General features: G+C 39.2%; 1 protein-coding gene across 1 annotated transcript; it reads left to right on the top strand.

Annotated features, from left to right (window-relative positions):
- The first annotated feature begins 1,983 nt into the window (after positions 1-1,983).
- On the top strand, positions 1,984-27,082 carry LOC127103532 (uncharacterized). The gene is made up of 2 exons (XM_051040784.1): positions 1,984-2,473; positions 26,223-27,082. Exons 1-2 carry the CDS (start codon positions 1,984-1,986, stop codon positions 27,080-27,082), a joined length of 1,350 nt encoding a protein of 449 aa, XP_050896741.1.
- The last annotated feature ends 332 nt before the right edge of the window (positions 27,083-27,414 follow it).

Here is a 27,414-nt window from a genome sequence, read left to right as displayed (position 1 = left end):
TTTTCAATAAAGGTAGAAATGGAACATGGTGTATACCGTGCACTCCTGAGATTAAGATTCGAGGCGGATGCCTCGCCTATCTTAGCTCTTAACATCATTTAAAACTGTCAATGTGGTTTCTTCAAACCCTTTCTCAATCAAAATTCAAAAACACTTAATTCTTATTAAACACTTTTTCAATAAAGGTGGAAATGGAACGTGGTGTATACCGCGCACTCCTGAAACTAGGATTCGAGATGTATATCTCGCTCATCCAAGTTCTCGCCATCACTCAAAACACATCAAACCAATCAATTTCTTTTTCTCGCCGCCGTGCGATTGACTCTTAAACCTTTTTCAAACGAAAGGTACTTTGTTTCAAAACAATGCAAGGCAATGTTTCTCCACCTGTTTTGGGTAGTCCAACAATGTTTTCGTCGATTTGACACAAAGTAGCTTTCGCTAAAATCGACCAACAAACAAAACATTTTTCTACCCAGAACTACGTAAGCCTTGACTTCTCTATTGAGATACGTAGGAGCAGGATTTGTAAATCTTGTCAGGCCCACTAATAAAAAACTTAGGTTTAGTCCTTCGTTAAAAAAATCCAAAAACATTCTCCTCTCTTTTATTCTTTCTTTCCCACCTAATAACTTAAAGCCTAACATTTCAACTAACACTAACGCACACAACTGACCTAATGGTTCCCGTTGAGTACAACGAACGTGAGGGGTGCTAATACCTTCCCATCGCATAATCGAATCCCGAACCCTGATTTGGTTGCGACGACCAATAATCATTGTCGTTATTTTTTTGGGTTTTATCGATATTTCCCCTTTCCTTTTTAGGAATAAATAAAGTTCGGTGGCGACTTTGTTCAGTCCATCATTGTGAGCGTGCGATTGCGCTTCGCATAGGTCGTTCTCTCATTTTTTTCATATGAGGTACGACAGATGGCGACTCTGCTGGGGAACATACCCAATCCCTAAGTGAGTCAAACCTAGTTAGGACGTTTGTGTGCCTTTGTTTGTTTAATTGTATGGCTTTTCCTTATTTATTGCTTTTATTATCTTTATTGTTATATTGATATTTCTGTTATAAATTGGTTCCACTGTGTTGGATACTTGGATATTTGATTGCAAACCATGTGGGAAAGACTCTACACCCGAGTCTAGAGTGAAAAAACATAAGATAGGACGATGGTTGAGTAGTACGGACTCCCGAGGTGAATACTTCGTAAGAGTCGGCACGAGAACCTCACTTAGAGTAGATCCTTTTGCAAATATTGTCGCCCGAGGTGTATACCTCGTAAGCTTCGATGTTTCAAAGGGGTCCATGACTCTAAGAACTTTTAGAACATCGAACCTTTGGCCAACTAGAAATGATGGTTGCGTAGTATGGATTCCCGAGGTGAATACTTCGTAATAATCGATACGAGAACCTCGCTCAGAATAGATTCCCTAGATGGGGTTGATGACCGGAAAGTATTTTCCGTAAGCGTCAAACAGTCTTTTGAATCCATGACTCTGAGTACCCTGTCTAGAACCAAGTAGATGGTTGCGTAGTACGGACTCCCGAGGTGAATACTTCGTAAGACTCGGTACGAGAACCTCACCCAGAATAGATTCCCTTGATGGAGTTGACGACCGGAAAGTATTTCCCGTAAGCGTCAAACATTCTTGTGAATCAATGACTCTGGGGATCCTTTGTAACAAAGCCCTAGATCATACCCGGTGAGAACCCCGTTTTGGAAAGCAATAGAATTTATCCATACCTCGGACCTTTGAACCTGTACAAAAAAAAAACATTGCATCCATCCATTCATTGCATACGCATAAAAAGCAAAACTCTTAGTTTGAACCAAGAGTTTTGCAAACAAGATGCATCCATAAATGCATTCATACATTTTCAAAAAAAAAAGTGTCTCACACCGCCGTTTCTTCCTCTAGTTTCACGCTGAATTTTCAACACCAGTATAATACTCGCGCCAGAGCAAGACAGAGAATGGCTGAACAAGAACAAGAGAGCGCCCGAGTTAGAGCTGAGCTAGACGAAATCAAGGGAGGCATGTCCCAGATGCGAGAGATGATGCAAGCTTTAACCTTCAGGTTTGAGATTCCGCAAGCGACCGTGATTTCAGAGGCCACGGGCCCAGCAGTGGAAGTCCCACCTCAGAGGACATTACCCTCAACCCTTCCTCCGTATGGGCTACCCTATGACTTTGTCCCCCGAGCGGAGGTAGTGCACGGCATGGGGCAATCTGTCCAACAAGTCGTGCCATTACCGGTTTACACCGACGCACATCCAGTCATCCATACGGTGGTTCCGCCAGCTGCCTATGCTAGGCATATTCCTCACTATGAAGATCAAAACCACATGTATCAGACTGTTGACTCAACAGTTTCTGGTGACGAAGTAAGGTTTGAGGATTTCAGAGAAGTAAAGGAGAACATGCAGCTCCTCGAGAAGAAGTTCCGAGATCTAGAAGGAGACTGTAACAACCCGTATAATATATATCTAGAATAATATCATACAAGTGTTAAATTTTGGTACTGTCACAACATAAGTGCCTAATGGCATCAATATATATACATGTCCAAACTAAAACATCAATGGAACATGTTATACAATAATGCCTAAACAATAAAAATCTAAGAACTATGTACAATATCTTCATTGCACACAACTCCACAGCGGAAGATCATAATGAACAGCAACCCTTGAAACATCCATAACAGTTTCTCTTAGATTCAACCTGTAAAGAATACCTGAAAAATAACAACAATAATGGGATGAGATAATAATCTCAGTGAGTTCTCCTATCCTATGGGTCCACTCGGCTCTACAGGTTATTCTAATCGATATTCAACTCATATCCAACTCAAGTCAACAAGGGAACGAAGACTTGAGCGATGGGGAAACTATCTCGCAATTGTATGGCAACATGCATCCGAGTTCTCATAACTCAACCACGATCATTATTCAGATCACGACGCATCAATTCCCAGATGGACTTACGTCTAAGCCAGGCCCGGTTCATGCATGCTCGTATGATTCGACTTTCGCGGTGGATATTGTAACACCCTTCTAAAGTACCCCAACAATTAATTAAAACAACAAACATAAATCAGAGTAGATATGCAATTAAGGGTGTCACACTTGACACTTCACACCATTCACCGAAATAACCTGTCATGCTCATTTGTTTATCAAAATAAAACATTGCATAATTCGCAGCGGATAAAAATCTGACAACATGCAAAACATGTAACACATCACATGTAAAGTTGTTCAACAACCAAAAATGAAAATAAGGTAAAACATCTCGTCCCGATGTTACATCTACCAGAGCATGACCCACTAAGGAACTACACTAGACTCCAAGGACTAGCTTCTACTCAATCACTGCTCGTTACCTGAAACATAGTTGTAAGGGTGAGTTCCTCAATCGATATAATAAGCATTATAAAATATCATGTAATGCTAAGTAATTCAACACATTCATCACCCTAATCAGAACATACATTCAGCAACGGCAACATCAACTCAAACAACACAAAACACACGTATAATATTGGAATACATCCATTCATATTATACGCCATACATACATACATTATGCAATGAGACTCCATGCATGCGGTACCGACTATTCGTGAACATATAGTTCAACCTCACCGATCAAATCCAGATACGGCTACCAAGCTCACTAGTCCCACTCATTTGAGACCTAGTGACTCACTCACTAATTCCTCACCATGGGAATTAGCTACCACCCCAAGGGCTATGCTATGCACGCTAATCACCTAGCATGCAAACATCAACAACAATCCACAATGACATCACTCACTAATTCCTCACCATGGGAATTAGCTACCACCATAAAGGCCATAATATACACGCTAAATCACCTAGCATGCAACATCAACAATCCACAATGGACATATGCTCACACTCTAAGCCATAAAACAGTCCATTCCACAATTGCATACATAATACATACATTCACAGCATTATGCATACCATCATACATCATCAGCATATTATCACAAAATCATATCACGTCATGCCAATTAATAATCACAGTATTAGCACACTCTACTAATACCTACACTGCTCAAAACAACGGGAAATGATCCCTACTATATCATACCTCAGCTAATTTACATTACTCAGCTGAACAACCAAAAACTGCACAACAACAGCTCAGAAAAATCACAATTCTGCCCATACGCGTATTGCCTAGTCCCATACGCGTATCACCTGTCTCATACGCGTATGCTACGCGTACCACTTCCCCATACGCGTACCAACAGAGACCAAACCACGTTCAAAACATCATCTTCCTCATCCATACGCGTATGGCCTCACCCCATACGCGTACCACTCACAGAATACGCGTAATAACATGCGTATGGCGCGTATCAGCGCCAATCTCCTCCCCTCCACGCCATCTCATACGCGTATTGCCTAGTGCCATACGCGTATGACCAGAACCAAAATTTCAGATCTGCAATGGGTTTTCTCTGCTACGAGATTCCTCAGATCCAACCTTCCACAGTCCAATTTTTCACAGTATTCGTTCATATCATCTAACACGAATCATACCCTATTCAATTTCACAAGTTCTAACATTATTACATCTAATTCCTACGAATTTCCTTCAGTTATAACCCATATTTCGTTCATCCAATATTTCACAAATTTCAGCATACATCATTCTAATCAGAGTCGATTCAATGGCTTATCACTACCCATTACATGTTAACCCATAATACCCATTAAACGACGATAAACCCCCCTTACCTGAGTTAATCCGACAATTCCTATAGCTTCAAGCTTTTCCCTTCTTCAACCCTTGCGCTCTTGCTCTTCCTCTTCGCCCTTTCTCCACTTTTGGTCGCTTCTCTGCTTTCACGTGAAAACTCTCTTTACCAAATGGAACTCTTTATATATATATTCCAATTCCAATTCCAATTTATTTTATTCCAATAATAATAATAATTCCAATAATAATCCAATTATTTAATTAAATTAATAAATATACTATTAACTTAATTTAAATAATTATCATATTTTATCGGGGTGTTACAACTCTCCCCCACTAAAAGAGTTTTCGTCCTCGAAAACATACCTCAAGCGAATAACTCTGGATAAGACTCCTTCATCTGACTCTCAAGTTCCCAAGTCACATTGCCACCTGCTGGTCCTCCCCAAGCTACCTTTACCAAAGCAATCTCTTTTCCCCGCAATTGCTTCAACTCTCGATCCTCTATCCTCATAGGTGATGTCTCAACAGTCAGGTTATCTCTCACCTGTACATCATCTACTTGGACCACATGCGACGGATCAGGAATGTACCTCCTCAACTGAGACACATGAAAAACCTCATGCAAATTCGCAAGTGACGGCGGTAAAGCGATACGATAGGCTACCTCCCCTATCCTCTCCAAAATCTGATAAGGACCAATAAATCGAGGTGTCAACTTCTTCGACTTCAAAGCTCGACCAACCCCAGTTATCGGAGTAACACGAAGAAACACATGATCTCCCTCTTGAAACTCAAGTGACTTCCTCCTCTTGTCGTGATAACTCTTCTGACGACTCTGAGCAATCCTCATCTTCTCCTGAATCATCTTAATCTTTTCCGTAGTTTGTTGAACAATCTCCGGTCCAACCACAGCACTTTCACCGGACTCATACCAACATAAAGGTGTCCGACATCTCCTACCATACAAAGCTTCAAACGGTGCCATACCAATGCTCGAATGAAAACTATTGTTGTAGGTAAACTCAATCAAAGGTAAATAACAATCCCAAGCACCTCCCTTTTCCAAAACACAAGCCCTCAAAAGATCCTCCAGTGACTGAATCGTCCTCTCAGTCTGACCATCAGTCTGCGGATGATATGCAGAACTCAATCTCAGCTTAGTTCCCAAAGCCCTCTGCAAACCTTCCCAGAACTTCGATGTAAATCTAGGATCTCTGTCCGAAACAATACTCGACGGAATACCGTGCAAACTTACAATTTTCTCAATATACAACTCAGCTAATCTCTCTAACGGATAATCCATTCTGATCGGAATGAAATGAGCCGATTTTGTCAATCTGTCAACAATCACCCAAATAGCTTCAAAATTCTTAATTGTCCTCGGTAAACCAGAAACAAAATCCATACTGATACTATCCCACTTCCACTCTGGAATAGCCAACGGTTGCATTAGCCCAGACGGCTTCTGATGCTCAATCTTTGACTTCTGACAAGTCAAACAAGAATAAACAAAACTCGCAATTTCTCTTTTCATTCCCGGCCACCAAAATAACTTTTTCAAATCATGATACATCTTCGTAGCCCCAGGATGAATACTCAGGCCACTACGATGTCCTTCCTCAAGAATACTCTTCTTAAGTTCGGTAACATCCGGAATACACACCCGATTACCAAATTTCAAAACACCGTTCTCATCAATTCTGAATTCACCACCTTGACCTTGATTCACTAGAGTCAACTTATCAACCAAAAGCACATCGGATTTCTGACCCTCTCTAATCTCATCCAGAATACCACTCGTTAACTTCAACATTCCCAATTTAACACTATTGTGAGTACTCTCACACACCAAACTCAAGTCTCTAAACTGCTCAATTAAATCCAATTCCTTAACCATTAACATAGACATATGCAATGATTTCCGACTCAATGCATCAGCCACTACGTTTGCTTTACCCGGATGGTAATTCAAACCAAAGTCATAATCCTTCAGAAACTCTAACCATCTCCTCTGTCTCATATTCAGCTCTTTCTGATCAAACAAATACTTTAAACTTTTATGGTCACTGAAGACCTCAAATCTTGACCCGTACAAGTAATGCCTCCATAACTTCAGGACAAATACCACAGCTGCCAACTCTAAATCGTGTGTCGGATAGTTCCTCTCATGAACCTTCAGTTGTCTCGAAGCATAAGCTACAACCTGCTTATTCTGCATCAAAACACCACCCAAACCCAACAATGAAGCATCACAGTAAACCTCAAATGGTTCCGATGGACTCGGTAATATCAGAATAGGAGCAGTAGTTAACCTCCTCTTTAACTCTTGGAAACCTTCTTCACATTTTGAATCCCAAACAAACGCTTGCCCCTTTCTAGTCAACATCGTCAACGGTAATGCCAACTTAGAAAATCCCTCAATGAATTTCCTATAATAACCTGCAAGTCCAAGAAAACTCCTTATCTCAGAAACTGACTTCGGAGCTTCCCACTTAGATACCGCTTCTATCTTAGAAGGATCAACAGCAACACCACCTCTTGAAATCACATGACCAAGAAAACTAACCTCTTCTAACCAAAATTCACACTTGGACAGTTTAGCAATTAACTTCTTTTCTCGTAGAACTCCTAAAACCACTCTCAAATGTTCAGCATGCTCTTCTTCAGATTTCGAATATACCAAAATATCGTCAATAAACACCACAACAAACTTGTCTAGGTACGGATGGAAAATCCTATTCATATACTCCATAAATACCCCAGGCGCATTAGTCACACCAAAAGGCATTACAGAATACTCATAATGTCCATACCTTGTTCTGAAAGCAGTCTTCTGAATATCCTCAGTTTTCACACGTATCTGATGATACCCCGACCTCAAATCTATTTTGCTGAACACACTCGCACCAACCAACTGATCCATCAAATCATCAATCCTCGGCAAAGGATACCGATTCTTGATCGTCACTTTATTCAGTTGCCTATAGTCCACACACAACCTCATAGTACCTTCTTTCTTCTTAACCAATAACACTGGTGCACCCCACGGTGACACACTCGGACGAATAAATTTCTTATCCAACAGATCTTCCAACTGACTCTTCAATTCAGTTAACTCAACAGCAGACATACGGTACGGAGCCATCGATATCGGCCTAGTACCAGGTACTAAATCAATCGAGAACTCAACTTCACGCTCTGGCGGTAACTCATTCACTTCTTCAGGAAACACATCAGGAAAATCACACACCACGGCTAGATCGCAAATCACCAGTTTATCTTTAGCCTCCAAAGTCGCTAACAGCATAAACAACTCTGCCCCATCTGCTACTGCCTCATTCACCTGCCTTGCTGATAGAAACAAACTCTTTCCTTCCTCAATCTCAGGAAAGATCACAGTCTTATCAAAACAGTTGATATAAACTCGGTTAAACACCAACCAGTTCATACCCAGGATAACATCAATCTGTACTAGTGGAAGACACACGAGGTCCATCCCAAAGTCTCTACCAAAAATACTCAAAGGACAATTTAAACAAACTGAAGTAGTAGTCACTGAACCCTTCGCAGGAGTATCAATCACCATACTTCCATGCATCTCAGATATCTCTAATTTAAGTTTCACAGCACAATCCAAAGATATAAAGGAATGAGTCGCACCTGTGTCAATAATAGCTACAAGAGGAAAGCCATTAATATAACACGTACCTCGGATCAAACGATCATCTGCAAAAGTCTCAGAACCCGATAAAGCAAAGACCTTGCCTCCCGACTGGTTCTCCTTCTTCAGCTTAGGACACTGTGGACTGATATGACCCACCTCTCCACAGTTGAAACAAGTCACAGTTTTCAACCGACACTCTGCAGCCAAGTGACCACCTTTGCCACACTTGAAACACTTCTTCTCAGCACTGGTACACTCATGGATACGATGTCCAGCCTGACCACATCTGTAACACTTAGCAGGGGCACTGGAGTCTCCCCCACTAGGTCTCTTCATCCCACTCTGTCTCTGGAAACCTTTGCCAACTGCATACGGCTTCCCACGATCATTCTGATTCTTGCCTTTCCTATCAACCCTCTGCTGATAGCTCTCCGCTCTGGCTTGGTATCCTGTTCAAAAATCCTGCAACAGTCAACCAAGTCAGAAAACACTCTGATCCGCTGATACCCAATAGCCTGCTTGATCTCGGGACGTAACCCGTTCTCAAACTTCACACATTTCGAAAATTCCCCAGTAGCCTCATCATAGGGAGTGTAATACTTCGACAACTCTGTGAACTTAGCAGCATACTCAGTAACAGACCGGTTGCCCTGCTTCAATTCTAAGAACTCTATCTCTTTCTTTCCTCTGACATCCTCTGGAAAGTACTTCCTCAGGAATCTCTCCCTGAACACCGCCCAAGTGATCTCAGCATTCCCAGCAGCTTCCAACTCAGTGCGGGCAGCAACCCACCAATCATCTGCTTCCTCTGACAGCATATGCGTACCGAACCTGACCTTCTGGTTATCGGCACATTCAGTCACTCGGAAGATCCTCTCGATCTCCTTCAACCACTTTTGAGCACCATCTGGATCGTATGCTCCCTTGAACATTGGAGGATTGTTCTTCTGGAACTCACTCAGTTGACGAGAAGCTCCCAATCCCACAACATTCGGATTCCCTCCAAGTACTCCAGCTAGCATACCCAGAGCCTCAGCAATCGCAGCATCGTCTCTACCTCTTCCAGCCATCTCTATTCTGAGTTAATCCGACAAGCTAAAACAATAAGTACTGATAGGGTTACACAACACCTATCACGTACAGGGAAACAAAATAATTACGACTCGACTCGACCGACTATGCTCTGATACCACTAATGTAACACCCTTCTAAAGTACCCCAACAATTAATTAAAACAACAAACATAAATCAGAGTAGATATGCAATTAAGGGTGTCACACTTGACACTTCACACCATTCACCGAAATAACCTGTCATGCTCATTTGTTTATCAAAATAAAACATTGCATAATTCGCAGCGGATAAAAATCTGACAACATGCAAAACATGTAACACATCACATGTAAAGTTGTTCAACAACCAAAAATGAAAATAAGGTAAAACATCCCGTCCCGATGTTACATCTACCAGAGCATGACCCACTAAGGAACTACACTAGACTCCAAGGACTAGCTTCTACTCAATCACTGCTCGTTACCTGAAACATAGTTGTAAGGGTGAGTTCCTCAATCGATATAATAAGCATTATAAAATATCATGTAATGCTAAGTAATTCAACACATTCATCACCCTAATCAGAACATACATTCAGCAACGGCAACATCAACTCAAACAACACAAAACACACGTATAATATTGGAATACATCCATTCATATTATACGCCATACATACATACATTATGCAATGAGACTCCATGCATGCGGTACCGACTATTCGTGAACATATAGTTCAACCTCACCGATCAAATCCAGATACGGCTACCAAGCTCACTAGTCCCACTCATTTGAGACCTAGTGACTCACTCACTAATTCCTCACCATGGGAATTAGCTACCACCCCAAGGGCTATGCTATGCACGCTAATCACCTAGCATGCAAACATCAACAACAATCCACAATGACATCACTCACTAATTCCTCACCATGGGAATTAGCTACCACCATAAAGGCCATAATATACACGCTAAATCACCTAGCATGCAACATCAACAATCCACAATGGACATATGCTCACACTCTAAGCCATAAAACAGTCCATTCCACAATTGCATACATAATACATACATTCACAGCATTATGCATACCATCATACATCATCAGCATATTATCACAAAATCATATCACGTCATGCCAATTAATAATCACAGTATTAGCACACTCTACTAATACCTACACTGCTCAAAACAACGGGAAATGATCCCTACTATATCATACCTCAGCTAATTTACATTACTCAGCTGAACAACCAAAAACTGCACAACAACAGCTCAGAAAAATCACAATTCTGCCCATACGCGTATTGCCTAGTCCCATACGCGTATCACCTGTCTCATACGCGTATGCTACGCGTACCACTTCCCCATACGCGTACCAACAGAGACCAAACCACGTTCAAAACATCATCTTCCTCATCCATACGCGTATGGCCTCACCCCATACGCGTACCACTCACAGAATACGCGTAATAACATGCGTATGGCGCGTATCAGCGCCAATCTCCTCCCCTCCACGCCATCTCATACGCGTATTGCCTAGTGCCATACGCGTATGACCAGAACCAAAATTTCAGATCTGCAATGGGTTTTCTCTGCTACGAGATTCCTCAGATCCAACCTTCCACAGTCCAATTTTTCACAGTATTCGTTCATATCATCTAACACGAATCATACCCTATTCAATTTCACAAGTTCTAACATTATTACATCTAATTCCTACGAATTTCCTTCAGTTATAACCCATATTTCGTTCATCCAATATTTCACAAATTTCAGCATACATCATTCTAATCAGAGTCGATTCAATGGCTTATCACTACCCATTACATGTTAACCCATAATACCCATTAAACGACGATAAACCCCCCTTACCTGAGTTAATCCGGCAATTCCTATAGCTTCAAGCTTTTCCCTTCTTCAACCCTTGCGCTCTTGCTCTTCCTCTTCGCCCTTTCTCCACTTTTGGTCGCTTCTCTGCTTTCACGTGAAAACTCTCTTTACCAAATGGAACTCTTTATATATATATTCCAATTCCAATTCCAATTTATTTTATTCCAATAATAATAATAATAATTCCAATAATAATCCAATTATTTAATTAAATTAATAAATATACTATTAACTTAATTTAAATAATTATCATATTTTATCGGGGTGTTACAGATATCGGGTCCTCTATGAGGCTTAATCCCTAGTTCAAGCGACCGTCACCCGTATGGGACTCTAACCCACATAGGTGTCCACCTTTCCCCCATGTCCGCCATGGTTGGGGCTCAAACCCAATTGAGGCTCGAATCATTGGTCCCACATCCCAATGCTTACATGTCTAAGCATACCAATAGAGATGTGTACCATCACAGAAAACACACATTCTGAATACATGATCGATTTCGCAAATCATTGGTTCCACGAACCATAACAAATTCATAAATCACAGGTGACTTCATTCACCATAATACACAAATAATAACATGGCATGTTCCATAATCATAGGTGACTTCATTCACCATGATACACAAATAATAACATGGCATGTTCCATACAATGCGTCTCTTTCTCAATCATGGCAACAATTCGTCCACGACCTCACATAAGCGTCGTACGAATGAATACCGTATTCTCATACATATATCACATATGTTCCATAACCTAGATCATATTTCTAAGTTATTAATCACATTATTCTCCTAGGTTTCCTCACTCATCTTTGTAAAGTTTTTAATCATATTACTTCACTTTCCACATAACAACAATATTTAATTTTCATCATGATAAAATTCATGGCATTTATAAATCACATAATATTTTATAACATGGAACAATAATAATAGCCCTTTTAGTTATCTTTCTAACGCATCCGTCCGCATCCAAAACGGAGTTATAACGCTCAATTAATTCATTAATCTATCTTAATCAAGATTTAGATTAATATTAATTCATCATGTGTTTGATGCAGCTATACCAAATTAGTTTGACAATATCCGGTTCCGGTTACTATATTCCATATCAATCCTCTTATAGGGTTTTGATTCATTCAATATTTCTCCCGACACATGATCTCGACCAAAACAACATAACATCATCAAGGAACTTTAAATCATCAACAAAACACCACTTCTAAGGAACTTAAGCAATCTCGAACATAACTATGAGTGTCCATACACCTCATAGAGTCACACAAAATATTCCATACACATCTAGAGATAACATTTCACTTTGTATCCAAAATCATTCATCTCAATCATTTTGTCCCATCTTCCATAATCTTAGCTCATGCTCTTACTAACATACCATCCGAGTTACATGTTTAACCGTAGGAACAACTGATTCTCGTTCCTCCTGGGAAGTATAACTCATGAATCCTTCCAATAGGGTAAAGTATCATCGTACACATCCATCACCATTCTCAGGGAGTCTACATCTAAGGCTATGAATCCAAATGAATCAATCAATTTCATACCATGACCAACCGCTTCACACCCCATCAATTTATACCACATACCTAGATAATCTCTTCCAGATCACCACTTAGTAGGTCTCTTCCAAGTCCGTTCCGTATAGTTATTCATAATCATAATAGTGGTACTTCCCAGACTTACTTAAACTGATCATGGTTTATCAGGTTGGTTTCCCCCCACACATCTGACTTCCATGAACTCTCTACAGATGACCAACTATGCACTACACCTTCGGAAATCCCAATTTCAAAACTACCAATCTGACTTGTGGTGACTTGTAACTCCATCCTCAATTTGTACATCCACAACGGTACACTTATGACATTTAAGATATCCTTAGCTCCAACACTGTGTGAATGTTTATACTCTGGGATCAACCAACCAAACACTCCTCAAGAAGATAAATAACAACCAGACTTCCAATAAGCCAATATTACTCTTGCAATCGAAATAAAATGAACTTAAGGTGAACCTTATCATTGCCGCACACTTATGACTGGATTTTTTTTTCTAAACCAATACCTACCACACCCTTCATCATACCAGGGTTACTTGTCTTTATAACTTCCCACGAATAATCCTCATTGTCTCCCAATAAGCTCTTACATCATAACATATTTCAAATCCTACACTTAGCCCATATGCTCCAGCTTAGCTTATCTTTCATTGTCTATCATCAACTCAACTTCTTAGAATACAAGACTCACTGCTCAACAAAATGTATGTTACTTTACATCCCTCTCCCGACAAGGAATCCATTACACTTACTTGTGACCATAATGCAACTATCACATACTTCTCTTAATACCAAGGTTTAACTTCCTCTATTCCACTATGTAACACCCTGGACTGCTTTCAGGATTATCAACTAACCCCATAAATAAACACGGGCCTTTTCAACATGTTTTGTCCTCACTCGCACGCTTTCCAGGAAACTTCCCAGAAGGTCACCCATCCCAATACTACTCCAAGTCAAGCACGCTTAACTATGGAGTTCTTATTGATTAGGATACCGAAAAGAAGATGCATCTTGTTGATATAGGTAGTACCAATTAATCCTTATAAGTCTTCTTTCAACCATGTAGTCTCATACCTGCACAGCCTCAGGATCCCTCTCATTCCGATGTGAATTCGGTTTTTCCCCTAGAAGCTGCTAGGAGTGTCTCATTGTCATGCATCATGCATCGACAACCACTCCATCGCCCTCGGATGTTACATGTAACCACTCTTCGGCCTCTCCGACCTCGGGTGTTACACACTACATACTCTAGAAATCCTCGATGTGAACAATCATCAACTACACGCCCATAACTTTGTCTTAATGAATCTTAATGGCCCCATTGTGCCTCTATCTAAAATGTTCCTGATTACAACGGTTGTATTGCAACATCCTCACTACTTCCACACTCGGTGTTCACTTGTCTTCCCATGGTAATTCTCTCAGTTCCAATTACAAAACCATTCTACTAGACTTCCTTAAATCCAACTTAATTGCTCTTGTCCTCAACCAGTTCTCATACAACCAAAACCCACTGGAGCTTCCATTACTATATAATGGGCGTTATCTCTCTCCAACACAACTCTTATAATTGATCCTTAGGTAACTCATCATTCCATTACAGTTGCTCACTAACACTAAACCTCTGACTAGCTATCTTGAACCCGATCTCCCTTCTAAGATTGGATATACTTGGTTTATCTTCTAGCTTCCATTTGGTCCATACATGTTTCACTTGGAACAAACAACCATGTCCTCGAGTCTCTCCTTAGACTTCACCACTACCTTAGGCTCCCAACAAAACTGAACGTCCTTATCCCTCAAGTCTTCAACCACTTGCAAGGTACCATTCCAAATATTTATATTCCATTAAGTACTCTTGTTCTTCCAAAATATTTTAGTGGCCTTAGAAACTAGAACACTAATACACTACCTCACTTCTAGACCTTATGACATATGCGTAACATAACCATCCTTCCTCCTTTACCATACGAAATTATTCACAATACTATTCCATATTAGTGAGTATATCTTACTCCACTAACAATTCACACCTTTCTCAAAGCTCTGACAATTCATCCAATAGAGATCCTCAATTTCTCAACTCCGTTAACACCGCAGAATCGCTTGAACGATACACTACTCTTCAATTCCATAATACCCAAATCACAACGCCTCTGAAACTTCAACTGGGCCATCTAGTTCTCCTTACTTTCTAACTCTTGGCTTGAGCCTATTCTCAAAGCGCAAGTTCAACCCACACTTCGGAGTCCTCGTGGTCGCTCAACCATGATCCTACCTACCATGCACATAACATTAGGTTGATCAGGCCCAATACTATATACAGTTGTAGTGGTGTATTCGTCTCTATATGATTTATTGATTAAACCATAAGCAAAGTATACAAAGAATCGAGTCGCCACCGCACTTTTATTTATCCTAAGGACTGGTTAAAAAGCGAACAAAAACCTAAGAAGTTTTACACGTAGAAAACTAATGAAAAGATCAGAGAATCTGGGTAAGGGGTAAATTACGTAATGGGAAGGTATTAGGCACCCATCACGTCCTAGGTACTCCTAGGGAGCCCTTTTCACACTTGTTGTATAAAAATGTTTATCTGTTTTGACATATTGTGCAAACATGAATGGGATGATGAGAAAAGAATGTACAAGTTAGTTATTTTTGTGTTTGAACGGATGAACCCGTTGCCTACGTACCTTCCATCAAAGGTAAGGATCAAAACGCCGTAGTTCGGCTAAAAGATTTCCAAAAATTAGTGAGTTCAATTTTAAAACACAAGCATTAAGGCTTTTTATTACCAATGGGAGAAAACTCAACCTGAATCAACAATCCACCATGCGAGGACGGCTTCGACGTACTAGAGGGGTTAGCCCTGTTTTCAGTACGGAAGTCTTACAATCGACTCACTAAGGATAAGGTAAGATTTACATCAACCACTATGGTAATTGAAACCTATGGCTAATGTATGAAAACATATTAACAATGGACAAAGCCACAAAACAATTGAATGTGTGAGGTTAATTGATTATGAGTATTCACAAAATATGGTCAAGGTATGATTAAGATTGATTCAAAGAAGTGTTATGAAATGGAGTTGAAAAGTCAAGGACTTAGGGTCCAGGTTTCTAATTTGAAAAGACATGAAGATGTTTGCGCAATAAGTCAAAGTTTTTAAAGCAAAGTGTGAAAAGGTTTAGGACAAAGAGGGTATGGATAATGGAATGTAAAACTTCTTAGAAAGGTTCACCTCTTGAAATCATATAGAAGATGATTCAAGTGTGTCCTTAGGAATAGGCAACAAGACAAGCAAGTAAATAAAAGCAAGGTGATACCGGATGCCATCAATGGACTTATACCAATCTCACAAACAAAAGCGGATACCGGATACCAATAAATGGGTTTACACCAATCTCCTAAAACAAAACAATGATACCGGATGCCATCAATGGTCTTACTCCAATCTCACAAAGCAAAAGCGGATATCGGATACCAATAAATGGGTTTACACCAATCTCCTAAAACAAAACAATGATACCGGATTCCATCAATGGTCTTACTCCAATCTCACAAAGCAAAAGCGGATACCGGATACCAATAAATGGATTTACACCAATCTCCTAAGGTAAAACAAAGCTTGGATGTCGGACGCCAATCCATCTGGACTTATACCAACCTCCAAAGGATGATCATGGGAGTACAAATGCCAACAACATGGTCTTACAATTGCATCCTCACATTCAACAAACAAACAAGCATTTAAGCAATGGACATGAGTAGCCAAGTGAAATGGTCTTACACTCTATCCCTTCCAAATCATAGGAACAATGGCCAATGAGTGGACTTACAGTTGTCCTCAATGGGTAAACTCAAACAAACCACAAGGGTATGAAATGATGATCATGCACTAATGAACAATTAATGATGATAAATGCACAAAAGTATGCAAGCAAACATGTACAAATGCAACAAACAATCAAACAAACATTTAGCACACTCTATAACCAAACAATTAGGCTCAAGCAAAGGGTTAGACTTAAAAGTCAACTGGAATGGGTAAATGGTGCTCTTAACCTTGACATTAAGAGCCAAGGTGAAGCAGATGAAAGGATATGAGGGGTGTGCCTCATCACTCTTATCCCTGGTCAGGGAGAGCATTGAATATCAGAAGGTGTGGGAGTTCAGAAAGATGGAACTCTCTCCACAAGTTAAGGACTCGATAGATCTTGGGCTTTTACTCACTATGCATCAACACATGTGGTGTGAGCAAGGTGAGTGACTCACAGAATAGTAGGAGATAGGCTACATATCTCTTTTGTCTACCAATTGCCTCACATGAGGTCTTTTCCTGCTTGGGGACAAAGTTAAACAATCACAAACATTGCCTCTTAAGGAGGACTTCAGACAGGTGCCTGGCTAAATAACAAGCCAGGTCTTCCAGACTACATGGAGACAAGAGAGTCTACCTCAATGCTAATGCTATCAAGCAAAGCAAGCAAGTTCAAAAATGAACTATAGCAACTAAATGTACTTGTAGAAACATCAAACAAATTAGTATGCTATACAGACAATCAACCAACAGTTAATGCAACAGACAACCAAAATAGGCAAAGGCAAAAGCCACAAGTCAATCCCAATTGAATCAACTTCAACCTACAAAACACACATTAGTGAGCAAAAAAACAAATATCCAATGCTCTCAAGATGAGGCATCATCAATTGTATAACTTGCATGTGCAACCTGAAACAAAACTTCAAACATGAGAAGTAAACCCTTAGGCCAAAGCCTAGGGTCAAAAATGAGGGAAAAATTTGAAACAAAACATGAAAATTAACCAAAGATTAACCAAATTAGAACAAAGTCCAATTGGTCTCATGTCAAAACTATTCATCAATTGCATTTCATAAGCAAATCATGTCAACATAGGAAAATTGGAATCACATTGAGGTAAACAGAATGAACACAAGCATATCAATACCAAAATGGCTCAATAAATTCCAAGAAAAATCATGCTTAACCAGAACACATTGAATGAGCAACACACCAAATTTCATGGTAATTGGACAAGTGGAAGTCAGTCAATTAAAATCAACAAGTTAAAGCATGCAAAAGCAAACTCAAACAAAGCATCAAATCAATCATCAACTTTAGGCAAGTGTAAAACAGAAGTGGCATAAGATAAATGAACCACACCAAAGCCAAAATGAAGTTAAACATGTTAAGAATCAATCCACAAAATTTCAGCTTCATATGATAAGGCATGAGAATTTCACAAAGCATGGAAGTTCCACACTCAGAAAGAGTTCACAAATTACCAAACAGCAAAGGAAAATATCAAACAAATTGAAAATGCCTTAAACATATCCAGGAAAAATCACAAGCAAACTAGACATTCAGAAGCATTAGCATGCAAAAATCTAGGGCAATTGGTATATCACAAGTATGGAAACAAAATTCAAGAAGTTGGACAAAACATAGTGTGACATACATTGTCACACTCATGAAGATCACATCATATCTCTCAATCCAGAAACTCAAAAATAGCAAACCATATACCAAAATGACCAGGAATGAGTCAAGATCATGCATATAAAATTTCAAGCATTTTGGAGCAAGCATCAAGATTTCATGAATGAAAGAGTGAGCATGGTGTATGGAATGGTACATGAAAGCAAACCCTAGGCATTTAATTTTTCTACACGTGCACAATATTATTAAAAATGTCCATAAAATAATAGACATGATGATGAACAAATCAAAAAAAGGATCATGAATTTTGGATCAATTTTGAGTGAGTTACGATTTTTTTATGATGAAAAGAAAATAAAAAAAAGAATGGAAATAACACATGAACATACAAGGTATCAAGTGAAAAAGAATAATGCCAGGCTAAGCTTTGTAACCAGCGGGGAATCGAACCCCTGGCCAATTTGAAACGTCCCAGGGCGCCAAGCCAAAACGGCGTCGTCCAGCTTTAAACCCTGGCGCATGCATGCCATGCAGCGCGTGCGAATCCGTAGGTAACTCGAAGAAATCCGCAGGAAATTCCGCGGCAAGGCTTATGAAGGTAGCGGATAAATCCGCAGGTAACGCCCAGATTTCATGAACAACATGAAGATCTTCATGATCTTCATGCGTAAATTTCCAGAAAATTTTGAACACGTCCAGAAACTAAAATTAAGCAAAGCATATTGAAGATCTAACACTGGGCATGCACAAACAGTGATTAACACGTCCAAAAACAACAAATCAAGCGTGAATCCGATGGATCAAGAATCACTCGTCAACTTTCGAATCAACCGTTCTCTTTCATTTCAGCACGGAATCAAGATATTTTTAGCTCAAAATCACCACAAAAGAAAGATCTACAAGTATCACATGATGAATTTAAGAAAAGAGAGGATCGAATTTTCACCTCTTGATGAGCAGTTCGTGATTCCAAGTGCTTCAGGTCCTGAAATGGTTCCAATCATGTCCTAGCAACCTTGAATGAGTGAATGGAAGGATCTTTGATGCTTAATTGAGCTTGAATCAACAAATTGCAACTTTCACCATTGATGAACACTTGCTTGGTACAGCTTGTAGTAGCACGAATTCCAGTGGATTATGGCTCAAATGTTGCTCAGTGATGATGATTGATAATGAATAGAGCAAGAACGAACCAAATACTTGAAGAAATTTGAGAAAATTTTTGGAAAAAGTTGAGAGAATTTTTTGAGATGAAAAATTTGAGATCTAAAAAATGAAATTGTGATTAGGGTTTTCAGTTAGAATTATGCTATATATACTCCTAATTAACAATGCCTAAACATGATTAGTGAAATGGTAAATGCAATTAGCTAAAATGGAGGTGTTTTTGGACAATTAGTAAAATCACCCTTATTGCATGTACATGGCATGCTACAGTGCGAAATCCCACTTGAAATGCACTTCAAAACTAGTTTAGAGGCAAATGAAATTGGTTTGAAGTGAAAAGGATGCATATTTTTCAAATTCAAATTTTCCCTCCAAGAATTCAAATTAAATCACTTGAAAAATGAAATATTTTTGTGATGATTTTTGATAAAATGTGATGCATGAAATGGATAGTAGGGATCAAGAGAATTTTGCTCAAAAAAGAATCACCCAATTGGCCAAATGGTTCATGAGTTATGCCTCCTTGAAGTTCAACTTTTCTTGAAAATGATCTGATCATAACTTATCAACCACACATGAGAAATGAGTATTCTTGGACTTTTTGGAAAGGCAAGAGCAAGATCTTCAACTTTCATGTTGGACAAATTTTGATTTGAAGCTTGCTTGAGGATATAATTTTGAGGAGAAAGACTTTCCATTTTTGGCAGTTGAAAATTACAGGTCCTTACTATTTTGGGAAACTTTTTGTCTGACCTCCAATTCCTCAATGATGATGTTTGACATGTTATATGAGGCTTGTATGGACATGAATGAGACCTTTCCAACCATCTCACACCTTCAAAACCTCGATTAAATGCACAGTTGACCACAATTGACTTTGCTAGGGTTTTGGTTGATTGAGCCATGTTCTGATGAATTTCAAGCCTCTTTCTCTTGAGATCTTGATACCAAATGATACCATAACTCAATGAATCTCTTATGAATGATCATGGTGCCCAAATTCTTCAAGAATGGCCACCATCTATTGCTCAATGACTTGCTTGACTGATTGACTGATGATTGCTTCAGCTGCAAGTAACATGGTTAGATGACAATATTTTTGTACTTTTGGTTAGTAAACAAATGAAAAGCAATAATATACAAATGCTAGACATGCTTGGTGATCAAGAACCACACTCACAAGATACCCATCCACTAGGAGGGAAGCAAAGGTGCACAATGATCCTTGAGGCAATGATATGATATGATATGATGCCATGAGGGATCTTAGGGACAAAATTGGGGTCTTACAACAGTGATATTAAGAATCATGTTGGCTAAACACACATATGAGGCAGGAATAGATTTACTTATGATGTTTCAAGGCTAGGTTGAGAATCGAACTGCTCTGATACCAACTGTAACAACCCGTATAATATATATCTAGAATAATATCATACAAGTGTTAAATTTTGGTACTGTCACAACATAAGTGCCTAATGGCATAAATATATATACATGTCCAAACTAAAACATCAATGGAACATGTTATACAATAATGCCTAAACAATAAAAATCTAAGAACTATGTACAATATCTTCATTGCACACAACTCCACAGCGGAAGATCATAATGAACAGCAACCCTTGAAACATCCATAACAGTTTCTCTTAGATTCAACCTGTAAAGAATACCTGAAAAATAACAACAATAATGGGATGAGATAATAATCTCAGTGAGTTCTCCTATCCTATGGGTCCACTCGGCTCTACAGGTTATTCTAATCGATATTCAACTCATATCCAACTCAAGTCAACAAGGGAACGAAGACTTGAGCGATGGGGAAACTATCTCGCAATTGTATGGCAACATGCATCCGAGTTCTCATAACTCAACCACGATCATTATTCAGATCACGACGCATCAATTCCCGGACGGACTTACGTCTAAGCCAGGCCCGGTTCATGCATGCCCGTATGATTCGACTTTCGCGGTGGATATCGGGTCCTCTATGAGGCTTAATCCCCAGTTCAAGCGACCGTCACCCGTATGGGACTCTAACCCACCTAGGGTATCTTTCACCGCATGGGACTCTAACCCACATAGGTGTCCACCTTTCCCCCATGTCCGCCATGGTTGGGGCTCAAACCCAATTGAGGCTCGAATCATTGGTCCCACATCCCAATGCTTACATGTCTAAGCATACCAATACAGATGTGTACCATCACAGAAAACACACATTCTGAATACATGATCGGTTTCGCAAATCATTGGTTCCACGAACCATAACAAATTCATAAATCACAGGTGACTTCATTCACCATAATACACAAATAATAACATGGCATGTTCCATAATCATAGGTGACTTCATTCACCATGATACACAAATAATAACATGGCATGTTCCATACAATGCGTCTCATTCTCAATCATGGCAACAATTCGTCCACGACCTCACATAAGCGTCGTACGAATGAATACCGTATTCTCATACATATATCACATATGTTCCATAACCTAGATCATATTTCTAAGTTATTAATCACATTATTCTCCTAGGTTTCCTCACTCATCTTTGTAAAGTTTTTAATCATATTACTTCACTTTCCACATAACAATAATATTTAATTTTCATCATGATAAAATTCATGGCATTTATAAATCACATAATATTTTATAACATGGAACAATAATAATAGCCCTTTTAGTTATCTTTCTAACGCATCCGTCCGCATCCAAAACGGAGTTATAACGCTCAATTAATTCATTAATCTATCTTAATCAAGATTTAGATTAATATTTATTCATTGCATAAGCATTCAACAACAACTTCTCTAGCCTAGTGGTAAGGCATGTACAGTTCCAAGGAGGTCCTGGGTTTGAATCCCCTGTTTCTGTGTTAACCGGTTAACCACTCATGAAATTGCCCAGAAAGTGAATTTTGCTCCCAATTGATATTTTGTCTTCCAGTACCAATTGACCAATTATTAATGTTACCAAAAATGTCCTCCCTTGTACTTATTAATATTGGTCTGTCTCTTTATTAATAATTAATCCCTTCAGAGTTCACTAGTTACTTTATTGGTCCCAACTGACAACATTTAGAGCACATAGGAGCTCCAATTGTTATAACTAACCAAAGATATAGTACACAGGTACTCAATTGATCTCAACTGACAACTAATTGAGCATTTAAGGGAATATGGGATATTACATTCTCCCCCCCCCCCCCTTAAATTGAAATTCGCCCCCGAATTTCCTTCACTCAACAAACAAACAATCCTTGTATCCACGTCTTAAACCAACACTTGACCTCTCTTCGATTCCAAGTCTCTGACATACTCATTCTTCTAACTTGTCTTTGGTATCAAATTTCCTTCTTTCATGAACTCTCGAAACTTCTTGATTTCCATCACAATCTCATTCTGATATTGGATTAACATTTAGACTTGCTCCCATTTAATTCCTCTTATATACCGCTCAACATTAGTGGGTCACTTTCTTCCCGGAAACCATGACTTCCCTTCCTTGTACTAAGTTACACAAAACATAACTACAACATCTTATCAGAACTTGGTTAATCAATACTCATTAATTCTTCATAAGAAAATTTATTGATTCCCTGACCACAAATAATATTGACTGCCCTTTTCTTGTTATTCCTTCAACAAATGCAACAACTTTGTAATCCATTTATTGATAATCTCATAAACTTCACCTGGCATAATGCTACATGTTGCAAGCCTCTACTCCATTCGTTTCCCTTCTCTCGTACTACTCCAGTAAGATATCACCATTAGCACGAGATTGTCTCACTCTCATTCTTATGAGTAACTATCCCCATGATCCCCATAGACTTGATTGATCTCTTTCTTTCGTCACCTTCCATTGTGGTACTCTGATTCCAACAGTGGGACACCTGGGATTCCTAGGCACTACTATTTAGATAACAATCCACAAAGAAACACACTTACCCTCCAGAGTGCCTACTGTCCAAAATGATATAAGAACCTTACCGACTCCCATTAGTAGAATAACTTCCTTGATGACTCACAAAAGTTTATAGTAAGACCAACACTCTTCAGAATATAGGTATCCAGGAGTTACATGGCTACAACCATAAAAACATAAAACATCCAAATTCATCATGTGTTTGATGCAGCTATACCAAATTAGTTTGACAATATCCGGTTCCGGTTACTATATTCCATATCAATCCTCTTATAGGGTTTTGATTCATTCAATATTTCTCCCGACACATGATCTCGACCAAAACAACATAACATCATCAAGGAACTTTAAATCATCAACAAAACACCACTTCTAAGGAACTTAAGCAATCTCGAACATAACTATGAGTGTCCATACACCTCATAGAGTCACACAAAATATTCCATACACATCTAGAGATAACATTTCACTTTGTATCCAAAATCATTCATCTCAATCATTTTGTCCCATCTTCCATAATCTTAGCTCATGCTCTTACTAACATACCATCCGAGTTACATGTTTAACCGTAGGAACAACTGATTCTCGTTCCTCCTGGGAAGTATAACTCATGAATCCTTCCAATAGGGTAAAGTATCATCGTACACATCCATCACCATTCTCAGGGAGTCTACATCTAAGGCTATGAATCCAAATGAATCAATCAATTTCATACCATGACCAACTACTTCACACCCTATCAATTTATACCACATACCTAGATAATCTCTTCCAGATCACCACTTAGTAGGTCTCTTCCAAGTCCGTTCCGTATAGTTATTCATAATCATAATAATGGTACTTCCCAGACTTACTTAAACTGATCATGGTTTATCAGGTTGGTTTCCCCCCACACATCTGACTTCCATGAACTCTCTACATATGACCAACTATGCACTACACCTTCGGAAATCCCAATTTCAAAACTACCAATCTGACTTGTGGTGACTTATAACTCCATCCTCAATTGGGGCTCAAACCCAATTGAGGCTCGAATCATTGGTCCCACATCCCAATGCTTACATGTCTAAGCATACCAATAGAGATTTGTACCATCACAGAAAACACACATTCTGAATACATGATCGGTTTCGCAAATCATTGGTTCCACGAACCATAACAAATTCATAAATCACAGGTGACTTCATTCACCATAATACACAAATAATAACATGGCATGTTCCATAATCATAGGTGACTTCATTCACCATGATACACAAATAATAACATGGCATGTTCCATACAATGCGTCTCATTCTCAATCATGGCAACAATTCGTCCACGACCTCACATAAGCGTCGTACGAATGAATACCGTATTCTCATACATATATCACATATGTTCCATAACCTAGATCATATTTCTAAGTTATTAATCACATTATTCTCCTAGGTTTCCTCACTCGTCTTTGTAAAGTTTTTAATCATATTACTTCACTTTCCACATAACAACAATATTTAATTTTCATCATGATAAAATTCATGGCATTTATAAATCACATAATATTTTATAACATGGAACAATAATAATAGCCCTTTTAGTTATCTTTCTAACGCATCCGTCCGCATCCAAAACGGAGTTATAACGCTCAATTAATTCATTAATCTATCTTAATCAAGATTTAGATTAATATTTATTCATTGCATAAGCATTCAACAACAACTTCTCTAGCCTAGTGGTAAGGCATGTACAGTTCCAAGGAGGTCCTGTGTTCAAATCCCCTTGGTGACATATTCTGTACAAACAGGAAATTAAATTCTGTTTCATCGTCAACTGGTTAACCTAAACCGTGAATTTTGCTACGCGTTAACCGATTACCTCATACCGAATTAATTCTCTCAGTAACTTCTTTCCTTAAATAACTCCTCTTTTATTTTCTATTCCATATACCATTTTTACCTACTATTTCCACATAACATGATTTTTCAACACAACCAACATAATATCATCACATAGCATGGATAGGGCACGATTCACACAAACCCTAACCCCACAAATATGATTATTTTCCCCCAATGCTAAAACTATCTAAGAACTCACCTAGTAGAAGAAGATGATGAAGTTGGTGATGATGAAGATGAGATGGTGGTGCTTCCATGGCTTCCTTCTTCTTCTCCCATGAGTCTTCTTCTTCTCCTCTTCTTCCTCTTTCTCTTCCTTCTTCTCTTTCTTTTCCTTCTTCTCTTTCTTTTCTTTCTGATATCTCTCTTCCTCCCTTACCTACTTCTTCTTATCTTTTTCCTTTCTTCTTTTTTCTTTCTTTTACCACCACACAAATATATATATATATATATATATATATATATATATATATATATATATATATATATCATATAATACATATATATATATATATATATATATATATATATATATATATATATATATATATATTATAATATTAGGTAGTAACAAAATATCCCAATTGATATTTTGTCTTCCAGTACCAATTGACCAATTATTAATGTTACCAAAAATGTCCTCCCTTGTACTTATTAATATTGGTCTGTGTCTTTATTAATAATTAATCCCTTCAGAGTTCACTAGTTACTTTATTGGTCCCAACTGACAACATTTAGAGCACATAGGAGCTCCAATTGTTATAACTAACCAAAGATATAGTACACAGGTACTCAATTGATCTCAACTGACAACTAATTGAGCATTTAAGGGAATATGGGATATTACAGAGACCACGTCTTTGGATCTGCTGCCAAAGAAATGTGCCTTGTATCCGGGTTGGTGATTCCAGCAAAATTCAAAACTTCGGACTTCGACAAATACAAGGGGCATACTTGTCCAAAGAGCCATCTCATCATGTATTATCGAAAAATGGTTGCACACGTGGAAGATGACAAGCTGATGATCCACTGTTTTCAGGACAGCTTGAGTGGGGCTCCTTCCAAGTGGTATTTGAGTCTGGATCAGAACAGGATCAGGTGTTTCCAAGACCTGACAGACGCGTTCATAAAACACTACAAATATAACATGGATATGGCGCCTGACAGAAGACAGTTGCAGAGCATGTTCCAACATGACAAGGAGTCCTTTAAAGAATACGCTCAAAGATGGAGGGAACTGGCTTCTCAGGTTGAACCACCTCTGGCTGAGAAGGAATTGGCTGAACTGTTTATTGACACTGTCCAACCTCAATTCTACGAGAAGATGGTTGGAAGTGCTTCTTTGGGATTCTCCGAGCTTGTTGCTATAGGAGCTCGCGTTGAATATGGTGTAAGGAATGGCAAACTGGCGGCTGTAGCTGGAACTTCAAATGCTAATCCAAAGAAGTTCTCTGGAGGGTTTCCTAGAAAGAAGGAAGGGGAAACAAATGTTGTGATTGTCGGTCAAGGAAGAGCTCCTCCAAGAAGGAGACCACAACAATACTCACCACAACACTATGGTCAGCAACCCTCTTTATATCAGCAGCCCATGTATCCCATCCAGTACGCTCCGCAACCGTACGTAGCTGCTGTGACGCCTGCATTCAATCAACAGCCTGCTCAGGCTTATCAAGCGCCTCTAGTCTATTGACCAACTCCAATTCAACAACGTGCTGCGGCTTCGCCAGCTTATCAACAAGCACCAGCAGCTCCTGTTTATCAACAACCGAGAGCTCAAGCGCCAAGGCAAAATGCTCAGAACCAGAACAGGAGGCAAGAAGAGAGGGCGACCTTCAATCCAATCCCAATGTCGTACACTGAGCTTTATCCCTCCTTGTTGCAAAAGGGTTTGGTGGTTCCTAGACCTATGGGACCTCCACCTGATCGTCTGCCTCCATGGTACAACCCTAATTCACACTGTCCTTTTCATGAAGGTGCCCCCGGACATGATCTAGAGGGTTGCTACGCTCTGAAGCATAGGGT

This window comes from Lathyrus oleraceus, chromosome 7, assembly GCF_024323335.1.
Source record: "Lathyrus oleraceus cultivar Zhongwan6 chromosome 7, CAAS_Psat_ZW6_1.0, whole genome shotgun sequence".
Classification (NCBI taxonomy): Eukaryota; Viridiplantae; Streptophyta; class Magnoliopsida; order Fabales; family Fabaceae; genus Lathyrus; species Lathyrus oleraceus.
Note: the sequence above shows the minus strand (reverse complement) of the source record. Positions and strands in the feature narration are given on the sequence as shown.

What these genes read in the sequence shown, in the direction of transcription:
- LOC127103532 (XM_051040784.1), top strand. Translation starts at nt 1,984, where the DNA reads ATGGCTGAACAAGAACAAGAGAGCGCCCGAGTTAGAGCTGAGCTAGAC. An exon ending in CCGAGATCTAGAAGGAGACT is followed by an intron (nt 2,474 to 26,222) that starts GTAACAACCCGT and finishes TGAGCATTTAAG; the next exon opens with GGAATATGGGATATTACAGA.